Genomic DNA, 10,836 nt, shown 5'->3' with positions numbered 1-10,836 from the left:
TCTCCTGCTTTGCATCCGCATGAAGAAGGGGCTCCAAGGAGCCAAGCCTAAAACTCTCTGCAATGGTCAGGTCTGCAGTGAAGCCTTGGAGAGAGACCCGCAGGCAGCCTTGCTCTGCAAGTCTGTATCAGTCAGTGGAATACTAAAGGTGGGTTTTCCATGCCAAGTCCTGCAAAGATTCAATCTTGAGCTTCTCCCAGGCGGCTTTAGCCCTTAAGGCTTATTTTGAGCTTTCCCTGGATCCTGGCTACAACACAGGAAGCCAAAGTTCCAAATTTTGGAACTTCTTCAATGGGTGTTTTGTTTGCTTGTTTGCTTATCAATTGAGTCAGAGGAGGAGGAAGACAGCGTTCCTACACTGCTGTGTTCACAGGAGGTGAAAGATAAAAATCAACGTTACTTTTAGCATGAACCAGCAGGGCCTGGGGAGAGAAGGTTCCACTGCCATCAATTAGCAACCTGGTTTCTCCTGCACAACAGCCGGAAATCAGTTTTGCTGCATTTGGTTCACACGGGAGCATCTCCGCGGCAGCTTCAGCAGCCTCACATGCACCCGGCTCCGAGCGAGGCGCTGTCCTCGGTGCTGAAAGGAAGACGCGCACGGTGGGCTTCAGGGCTCGCGAGACCCGGGGTCTCACCAAGGCTCCGAGGCTGCCGGGCTCCTAGCTGCGCTTTCCCCGCTCCGCGCACGCGACCGCGGCCAGGGCGGTGCGCGGTGCGTGGAGTCGTGCGGGGGAGGGGTGCGCGTGCACCCGCCGCCTGCTGCGAGTCGCGCACGCGCGCCCGGGTCGGCCTGCCTGTTTCTGGGACTGTGTGTGTGGTGTGTGTGTGTGTGTGTGCGCGCGCGCCTGCTTGTGTGTGTGTGTATGTGTGTGTGCGCGCGCGGGCACGCGCGCGGGCGCGTGTGTGAGAGAGGAGAGGGAGAAGAGAGCGCGAGAGAGGGTGAGTGTGTGTGAGTGCATGGGAGGGTGCTGAATATTCCGAGACACTGGGACCACGGCGGCAGCTCCGCTGAACACTGCCTTCAGCCAGTCCTCCGGACTTCGGGAGCGGGCACAGGGCGCAGGGCATCGGCAGCCAACAGCAGGACCCGGGAAATAGGGATTCTTCTGCTTCCACTTCGGGTTTTTAGCAGCGTGGTGCTTAACTGCTGTCTCAAAATGCAGAGGATCTAATTTGCTGAGGAACACGGCCAAAGAAGGAAGAGGAGGAAAAGGAAAATAAAAGGGGTATTTTGTGGATGCTCTACTTTTCTTGGAAATGCAAAAGATTATGCATATTTCTGTCCTCCTTTCTCCTGTTTTATGGGGACTGATTTTTGGTGTCTCTTCTAACAGCATACAGATAGGTAGGTACCCTTTGTGCTATGCTTTTGAATTGTGCATAATTTGGTGGTAATCTCTGTTCACAATGGGCAAATTAATTCATGTCATGGAGACTTATGTCATACCTTGACTGCATTCCAGATTTAAACTACCTAGAATGTACATGTTTTTCTTAGGATGAAGCAGAGGGAAACGACCGTGGCTTTGATACAATAGAGCGAAAGGTCTTCCTATTTCTGACCTCCAAAATTTATTAATTCTGGCTTCACAACATTTTCCACTTTGCTCAGATTCCCTAGGGGTCTGGACGCAGAGCTTGCGATTAGGAGGAAAGGCGAACGTTTCTGGCCACCCGCCTTGCCCTCAAATGTCTCACCAGTGTCCTGACCCCTGGGCTACCTTTGGGATGCTCGGCCCTGGGTGCCCAGTCGGTGGATGCGTTGACTCTGCCTGGTAGTGCAAACTCCAGGCTCCCGGGCGGTGGGCGCCAGCGGGCTTCCCCCCTCTGCCTCCCGGGCACTAACACTGTTCTTTCGCTCCGTGTTTGTTTTTTGCAGGGGGGCTGTTTCCGAGGGGCGCTGATCAAGAATACAGTGCATTTCGGGTAGGGATGGTTCAGTTTTCCACTTCGGAGTTCAGACTGACTCCCCACATCGACAATTTGGAGGTAGCCAACAGCTTCGCAGTCACCAATGCTTGTAAGTAATGAATATTCATGTCTTTCGGGTACCGCACGCGGCCCGCTAGTGAGTGTGAGTGTGGGATGATGATGATGATGTGTGTGTGTGTGTGGGTTTCTGCGTGTCGGGGTGGGGGTGTGAGCGACTGCACACGCGCGTGCGTGGCGCCGCGCAGGGGGAAGGTGGCTGTGATCTCGGGGACCCCCGCTGGCTGGGGGGAGGGCGGTGTGGAGAGGGAGCGAGAGGCTGTGGAGAGTGCGCACTGTGGAGCGGGGGTGGGCGTGGGAGCGGGGAGAGGGGCTTCCTCCGGTGCAAGGTGTTCTCGCTCATCCTGAGAGCACCAAGGGAGGGCAGCTGTGCCCACCCCAGCTGCCCCCCATGCGTGCCCTTTGGAGCCCTGCCCACAGGGAACACGCTCTGGGGCACATCCCAGCGAGCGCTGCCAGCCCGGGGCCGCCTGGCCCCGCAGCTGCACCCGCGCTTGCGGCCCGGGGCTGACATCCGCAGCTCCGGCTCGGGTTCAGCCCGCGGCGCTCTTCGACGGGACGAGTTGATAAAATGATTCCGGAGTTCGGCACAGGGCTGTTACATAACGCCCACCCGAGGGGCGCAGCGCGGCTGACGCAGGCCCAGGCCCGGCCGGCTGGGGTGCTTTGGGGTGCGGTGGGGTGGGTGCGCCGGGGGCAGGGGAAGAGCTGTCAATCTCTCCTGCTTCGTGCGCTTCAACCTGAGCTCAGGGGGCCCCCGCGCGCTTTGTTCTTGGGTAGCGGGGTCCCAGCCCTGGCAAAGGGACAGGACCCGAAAGCGCTGGGATCTGAGGATGGATTTGAAAATGTGAAGAAGTCGCTCATCAGCCATTTTAGTCTTTGCAGTTCTCCATATTAGCTCTTTGCGTGCGGCAGTGTTCCGGGCACTGGCGCGGAAGCTCTGTCAAGGCTTCCCATAAAGCACTCGCACCCAGGCTCTGGGGACTTGGAAAGGTTCGCTGGCGAGGCTAGTGGCCCGGCCCCGCGCGGCCATCATCGCCTGCCCGAGTGATGTCTTCCGGCCGGGACGTTCGCACAATTCGGGGGGATTTGCAGATGGCTTGCCTCTCTCTCTGCCTACCGTGTGCAGGAGCTAGCGGAAAATTACCACGGGAATAGCTGAACTGCAGCGCTCCCACCTTAGACAAACAACCGGTTGCCTCCCACTGCCCCAACTCAAGCCTCAGTCGTGGATTTGATGGCTCGGGCTTAATGATAATTTGGGCGCCTCACCAACTCTTTTTGCAACGACAGGGCGTAATTGTGGTGATGGGAAGGGCAGAGTTAAGGAGGGTTCGGTGATGTAGGTTTTTTTCAAATGTTCGAGGAGGAGGGAGGGAGAGAAAATTAAATGGATTTGCAACTATAAAAACAGGCCATGAAGAATACCGGAAAATTTTAGTATGTACAGATACATACAAAGGAACCGCTTCAGTTAAAATTTTGAAGGCTTGTAACCTTAACCTATTCGCCGGCCAGATGTAGACTATTCATTTGATATCATGGAGCTTCCTTTGATTCTGTATTGTAAGTTTGCCATGCAAATATGCTGAGTATCTATATGCAATTGTGTATTAGATAATGCTATGGAAAGTAATGGATTCTATGGAAAGCCTTGTGGAGGAAGCACGCAGATTTTAAATGTGGGATGAAAGTATCGACGGCTATACTTTTGGAACACACTGGTCGAGAAGTTCATGAGAGAAGCCTATTGAAAAAATAATAGATATGCCCAGGTTCCAATATTCCTCACTCCAGCAAATGTAGAATCCAGGTGTCGGATTTTTTAAAGAACAGATTGTAGTCGGGTTTAGGTTCTCAGTGTTAGATTTGTGGATTTTTTTTAAACAAAATGTTATTGAAATAAGATATATAGGCAGAATATATACATAAACACATCTGTAACTCCCTAACTTCTTACAGAATCAACACGTACATGTGATAAACACATGGATTTAATATTTTTAAAGAAGCTACACAACTTTATTGACCATAGTTTTGAGAAGCTGGTATAATCAAATCTTCATTCTGCACAGATGTATTTGTATTTCTCAGGAAGTGAAGCTAAATGAAAATGTGCTCCTCTCCAGATCCTAAAGTGACTCCTCCATGGATTTTTGCCCTGGAACACAAAAACAAAATATTTTAAAGAGACCAAACATTTTAAAGATGCCAACATGGGAATTCAGAAGCAAGCATTGCTGCTCCCACGCTATAAGTATTCTCAATGATAGCTGAAGACATCTAGTGCAGGCAACCTCCCTGGTTAGAATTTTCTGGAATTGACATTGACTCATTAACTGGGCAGCTCACTTACCATTGACCCAGTTTCTTTATTGCTTTAGGAACTTCAAAATCCAGAGATTGTAAAATGAAATGGAATACTGAATCCTTCCTTTTGTGGTGTTAAGAACAATAGATGATGTAAAATTAATTGAACTCTTCAGAGACACACAGAGAAAGATGCTTATATAAACTGTCAACACAAAGTCAACAGCCAAGAAGTATATGGAGGCTCCAATGTCACATTTGTCAAAAAGAGACCTTATCATTTAAATTGTGCTCAGTGTTTGTCTCCAATCCTCACCCTTTGTTTCTTGACTTTTTAGTCAGGAGAGTGCATGATTCTTTCCTGTATAACTTTCAGTATTTTGACAGCTGAACCCAAACATCTTTTTTCCCCTTTCCCTCCCAAAATCTATAAAATTCTCTTTTAACTGCATTATTAAATGATGCGTGCCATCTAGCAATGCATACCAGGTAGAGTTAAATCATAAAAATCTCATAGTGTTGAATCTATATATTAAGAAAGTGGGGTTTTATAACTTAAAATATAATTTCAAAACAAAATGCATAAGTTCACTAACTTACTTTTATTCCTGCATTGGAAGAAATTCTTTGGAAATGTCAAAGTTGACATTGATTGAAGGATCCAGAGAGCTCCACTAAACAGGTTAAGGGTATGCAAAGGAAATGAAGTCATTCTGTTCTGAACTGGGTAGTATGACTATGTGCCTGGCACTGAGCTCCTGTCCTCTTCGCTGTCACAGTCACAGTGGGATAATGAAAGCACTTATTTGTTCCATTGGTTTCCATGGGTACCTGAGGGAATAGAGATAGATTTCCAATTTCTTCCCTCCTTCCTTCATTCTCTCCTTCACTCCTTTCTTTTTTCTTTATTTTTTTCCCTCTCTTCTTAGCTAGAAATAGTTTGAGGAATTTTTTTTTCTGAAGGTTGTTCAAACACAAGCCCTTGTTATGAGAAACTACAAAGCATAAACCCAGAAAAAAAAAATTGAGACTAGCATCTGATGTGTTCAGCAGTTGAAACTAGGGATGGGCCTCGAGAATTCATTGATTCCTCAGTACATTTTTACTGAGTGCCTTCAAGTTGTTATAGAATAAATGAATGCATTTCCTGTGGTAACTCAGTTTTTCTGCCCCTTTTCCTGTGTGTTCTTTGAGTAGTTCTCAAGGCCTTGTAGGTCTTAATGCCTTTAATATGCATTGGCAGCTGTGAATTTGTCCGAGAGTTTCACCATGAGGAGGTCCGGGTATTCTAGTAGTTTTTAAACACAAGCAATTTATTATAGTAACTAAAAAAATTCTGAATTTTGGTGAAAATAATAAATTTGATGTTGATATCTATGTATATACTACATATTTAACCAACATCAACAGTAGGTTTTAGGAAAATATACTAGGGATTTTCACATACTATCACTAACAATGACATGGTAATTACACAAACGTTTTTAAAAATGAAGTTGTGTAAAGGGTTTATAAACATGAGTGCTTATCCCGTAGAGTTTGGGGCTTAGAAATATTAAATATTTAATTTAATCTTCAAAAATATTTGCTTTGTACTTTGATAAATGATGTTGACAAATGACTATTAGTCTGGCTAAATATAACTTACTACTTTACATATTTTAATTTCACCAGTCAAAATAACTTTTTAAAATATTAATTTTTAAAGAAACAGCAAATAAAAATCTACTTTTCCACTAAGCCAGCAGATGGAGATGTTGGAGAAAATATTGTCTCATAAAACTGTTGCGCACACTGAATACCTTTTAAAACATGGTAAACAAATTCAGAGAAATTAAAGAAAATACGTGACATCTAATTTGAAAATTTTTATTTAAAATGCTGTAATCAAAAATAAGTTTCAATGTTTTTTGAAAATACTGTCTTAGTTTTTTTAAAAATTCAGATTATCTTAAATATTCTTGTATACCTGACTCATAAAGGCATTCAGGAAGAGCAGATTGTAAATCTTGAAAGCTGGAGAATTTTTAAACTAAGCTTTTCACTTTTAAACCTCAGTACGCCAGATCTCTTTTGAGATATATTTCCCATCATTGAATTTTAATGACCAATTATTGATATTATATATCTACATTCATTAAATTAATTGATGTTTACCAAGCTTTTATTACACTTTACACAAGTGTAATTCTCTGTATTTGTATTTGTAGTAGTTATAAATTGGCTTAGTTATTGTTTTTTCATTTTGTTAAATTATTTGCTAAAACCTGCAGTAACTAATTTAAACATATGTAAATATTTCATTAAAGCATAATCAACCTTGGACACTCTTAAAGAATGGTAAGAATTCAGGGTATTAACAAAATCATGAACATATATACCAGGACCTAACATTTTACAACCCCATGTTGTAAACATTCAGTTGCATTCAAGTACAGAGTTTGAAGACAGAAATGTATTAGGATAATTAATTTGTAATTGAATTGTTTGTAGTTAAATTTTCAGTCACTTGTCACATGAGAATATCAAGAAAATGATGAGTGTGCTAAATACACATCAAACAATGACATTCACTGAAATGTTCTATTTTGGGATAATTCAAGTAGTTTTAAAAATTACTGTATGGACCTGTGGAAGCTTACATTTTAAGAAGCATCCCTGTGCTGCTCCTGTGTGAAGCCTGCTGACTCAAGCCGTGCCAGCATTTCCTTTCCAATTCAGGCCTTTGGAGGGCCAGGATCACTGTACTGTGACATTGTGACAAGCGGATGCTGATTCATGCACACATCTTTTCCAGCACACTTTGCAAACTTTAAAATACTTGAAGGAAGATTGAAAAAGAGCAGTTGCTTCCTAAGTAATCCCATATGTGTTGTTGTATGGTTGCATTTTCAAAGAATGTGTTTTCGTTTTAATTTCCTCTTCTCCTTCCTACTTTTTTTTTTTTTGAAAAAAAGTCAATAAAAGTACTTAATCTGCAGAGCAAATGCTATTACAGGAAATAAAATCTAAATTGAACTAGAAAAGGATCTTTCTAAAAAAAATTTTTTCAAGTGAGCAAAGGGTACATTACACTAAGAGCTAAACCTTGTATTAGATTTAAAGATTGCATTAGGAGCTTAATGGCCACTGGGTAATTTATATTTCCTTTCTTTCTTAACTGGACTCTATTGAGGCTTCCTCAGATTTCATTAAAATATTAACTCTTATTATGGCACTTTTCAGCCAAGATATCTGAGGTTTTTATCTAATTGTTCAAATAATTGCCCAGCTACCTAAAGACCATGGCTCTTTTAAACTATAGACAAATATGTTGTTGAATTCAAAATAGAAATTTCACAATCAGTCACAATTTTGAAATATCAAAATATTTTTCAAAGCAAATTTTATTAATTTAAAAAACATAGTGTAGTTCTTACAGTGTTTTTGCTTGAATGTTTAATATATATTATTTCTAAGTACTGTTTGATTTAATTGTTTATTTCAATTTTGATAAATGTGAAGCCATTGAATTAAAGCATTTGAAATGAATGAGGAGAAAATAAAATTGGCTTTCTTGAAATTAGGGTCATTGTGTTGTTATTTTTGTGTCCTTTTCAAAGCTTTAGCTCAGTTCCTAGTACATTGAGACACTAAATTCATTCTTTACCTATTTATACTTTTAATTTTATATACTTTTTTTGCAGTAGAATAGCAAAAATATAGACTTCGTGTTGTCACAATTTTGCATTTGCAGTACATTTGGATTTCAAAAATAAAGACTATATATTTTTACTTGATGCCTGCCTCAAATTCAATTTAGGGGCCAGTGCTGCCATGTAGTGCTTTAAGCCGCCACTTGTAACACCGATAACCCGTATGAGCATTCCTGGCTGCACTCTGATCCAGCCCCTTGCTACTGTGCCTGGGGAAAGCAGTGGAGGATGGCCCAAGGCCTTTCATCCCTGCACCCGCATGGCAGACCCAGAAGAAACTCCTAGCTCCTGGCTTCAGCCTGGCTTACCCTGGCCAGTGTGGCCATTTGAGGTGTGAACCAGGAGATGAAAGATTCCTCTCTCTCTCCCCCACCGCCACAACTCTGACTTTCAAAGAAATAAAAATAAAAATATTTTTTAAAAGTTCTGTTTAGATGAGAGAGTAAAATTTTAAAATTTTCATCAAAAAAGTTCAAAGTTGCAGTGTTTGTACCATTCTTGGACATATGTTAGAATAATTTGCTTTACAATACACATCTTAAAAAAATTTATAAATGCTATTAAGATAATGCCTACCCATAGCCAGGGTATTAAAAATCACAATTTTCTGTATTAATTATTTTATTACAGATTTTAAAAATACACAGAATTACAAAAATATTGGTTTTACTTTTAAAGGGTATCCAAGAATGATAAACTTGGGACCTAGTTTCTTGTTGTCTACAAACTACTCTGTTTCACACTAACATGATTATTTTCTATGTATGCCTTTTTTTAATGTCTTAATCTATCTTTAGTTTTTTTTTTACTTTGTTTTGTCCTTTTTACAATCCTTTGATTATTTACTTGGGTTAGAAAAACACCTTGGTGTACATTTTTCAACCATTAACATTTTATTGGAAGAATCTTCTGAAATACTTATTCCCTATCTTTGCTAAAGGTCAAAATGATTTTAAAATATAATATCTTGAAATGTTTGAGTATCTGTAGCTTTGTGAGTCTGAGAGATATTAGGCTCATTAGAGAAAGGGAATTTATAAGTAGTTTCCTGGAATATGTTAATTTCCATAACCTCTCACATTTCTCAAATGACCATAGTTTTACTGTTTAAACTGTCCTTCAGAATTTTACTTTATAGTTTTATATAGTTTATGCCTATGCCATGGTAATATCTACATTTTCCCAGCTATTTCAGTATCTAAAACATGAGCACAAAGTGGACTGAATTCAGAAGTGGCCTAAGTTTTAGTTTGCCTAAAATACTTGCATAGGGCATCCTATTTCTATGAAATATTTGTCTACATGTAAGATTATTTTCACATAATTAATATGATGACATTTGCTTGTTTCATGGCCTTCTGATGCTTTCATTTTGATGAGTCTCAGAGAATCTTAGAAGGAATCCTTGTGATGTAAATATTTTTATTCTAATCTGATTATGTCTATGAATATAACAGAAATAGGGTTGGCATGTGTCATGGTGGTTAAGATGCCACTTGGGACACTGACATCCCTTGTCAGAGTGCCTGTTTGATTTCCAGCTCTGTACTGGATTCCATCTTCCTGCTAATCCATATCTTTGGAAGCAGCAGATGACGCCTAAGTTCTTGACTTCCTGCTACCCACAAGAGACACCCCAATGGGGTTCCCAGCTCAGCTTCAACCTGGCCTAACCCTCACTAGGCTTAGTATTGAAACATGGCATTATATTATACATTCCTATAACAGAATATGGCCTAAATCAATCATTTGTAACTTCAGAATAAATTTAATTGAAATTCAAGTTACAAGAAAAAATCTTCTCTGCCGGCGCCACGGCTCACTAGGCTAATCATCCGCCTGCGGCGCTGGCACCTCGAGTTTTAGTCCCGCTGGGGCGCGGGATTCTGTCCCGGTTGCTCCTCTTCCAGTCCAGCTCTCTGCTGTGGCCCAAGAAGGCAGTGGAGGATGGCCCAGGTCCTTGGGCCCTGCACCTGCATGGGAGACCAGGAGGAAACACCTGGCTCCTGGCTTTGGATCGGCGCAGCGCGCCAGCCGCAATGCTCCAGCCTTAGCGGCCATTTTGGGGGTGAACCAACAGAAGAAAGACCTTTCTCTCTTTCCCTCTCTCTCTCTCTCTCACTGTCTAACTCTGCCTGTCAAAAAGAAAAAAAAAGAAAAAAATTTCTCAGCATATAACCTTTTGCAGCTGATATGAAGTCTCTGTGTTCAAACCCTGTTCTGTTTCAGATTTAGCATTCATTTTATTATTTCTCTACTATTGATATCCAGGCTACTGCAGGATATGTCAGCAATGTGATTACATACATTTTATTTCTTATGCATGACTGAAATGATAGAACGAGATGATGAAATAAACATTTTCAGGGTAGGGGAAGTATATTTCCTTTCTCTTATTGCAGGTTGCAATTGCTGGATTTCTTAAGACGTGTGGGAGAGGAGGCTATGGATAAAAAGGGAAAAACACTAAGAGATAGCATAACCTAATGTACTAGGCAGGGCTGAAGAACTGGACACTGGGAAGTAATCCTCTCTTTCGAGGTCTCTGACTCTTTCTATAACTTGTTTTGCACTGATAGGCTTGATGTATGCTGAATTTCCCCAAATATGGTCAACTTTCTGTACTAGCGCTGAGCTATTATAAAGGAGTGAATTTTTGCCATGATAATTTTTATGAATTATAAAAGCTTAGGTTTTCCAGAGAGAGATACGAAGGTATGGATGGAAGCAATATGTGTTTATCTTAAGCAAAAATGAAAATTTAAAGCACTTTATCTTTCTGGGCTGATAAGAAAAGTTCTCCTGCAAGTTAAGAGCTAAAATACTTACTGAAGAGTTT

At 41.7% G+C, this 10,836-nt stretch overlaps 1 protein-coding gene across 9 annotated transcripts in view; it reads left to right on the top strand.

Annotated features, from left to right (window-relative positions):
* Nucleotides 1–826: 826 nt before the first annotated feature.
* The window catches only part of GRIA2 (glutamate ionotropic receptor AMPA type subunit 2), a 170,834-nt gene continuing 160,824 nt past the window's right edge, over nucleotides 827–10,836 (top strand). The window contains exons 1-2 of one of the 9 annotated variants that reach the window (XM_089302277.1): nucleotides 827–1,348; nucleotides 1,883–2,023. In XM_089302277.1, coding sequence (XP_089158403.1) covers nucleotides 1,261–1,348; nucleotides 1,883–2,023 — 229 coding nt within the window. In that variant the 5' untranslated portion in view covers nucleotides 827–1,260. The remainder of the gene's footprint in view (nucleotides 1,349–1,882; nucleotides 2,024–10,836) is intronic. The other 8 variants (XM_051819909.3, XM_089302275.1, XM_051819908.3 and 5 more) reach the window with 8 other exon arrangements.

This window comes from Oryctolagus cuniculus, chromosome 8 (assembly GCF_051225735.1).
Source record: "Oryctolagus cuniculus isolate XC-2025 breed Fujian yellow rabbit chromosome 8, ASM5122573v1, whole genome shotgun sequence".
NCBI lineage: Eukaryota > Metazoa > Chordata > Mammalia > Lagomorpha > Leporidae > Oryctolagus > Oryctolagus cuniculus.
Note: the sequence above shows the minus strand (reverse complement) of the source record. Positions and strands in the feature narration are given on the sequence as shown.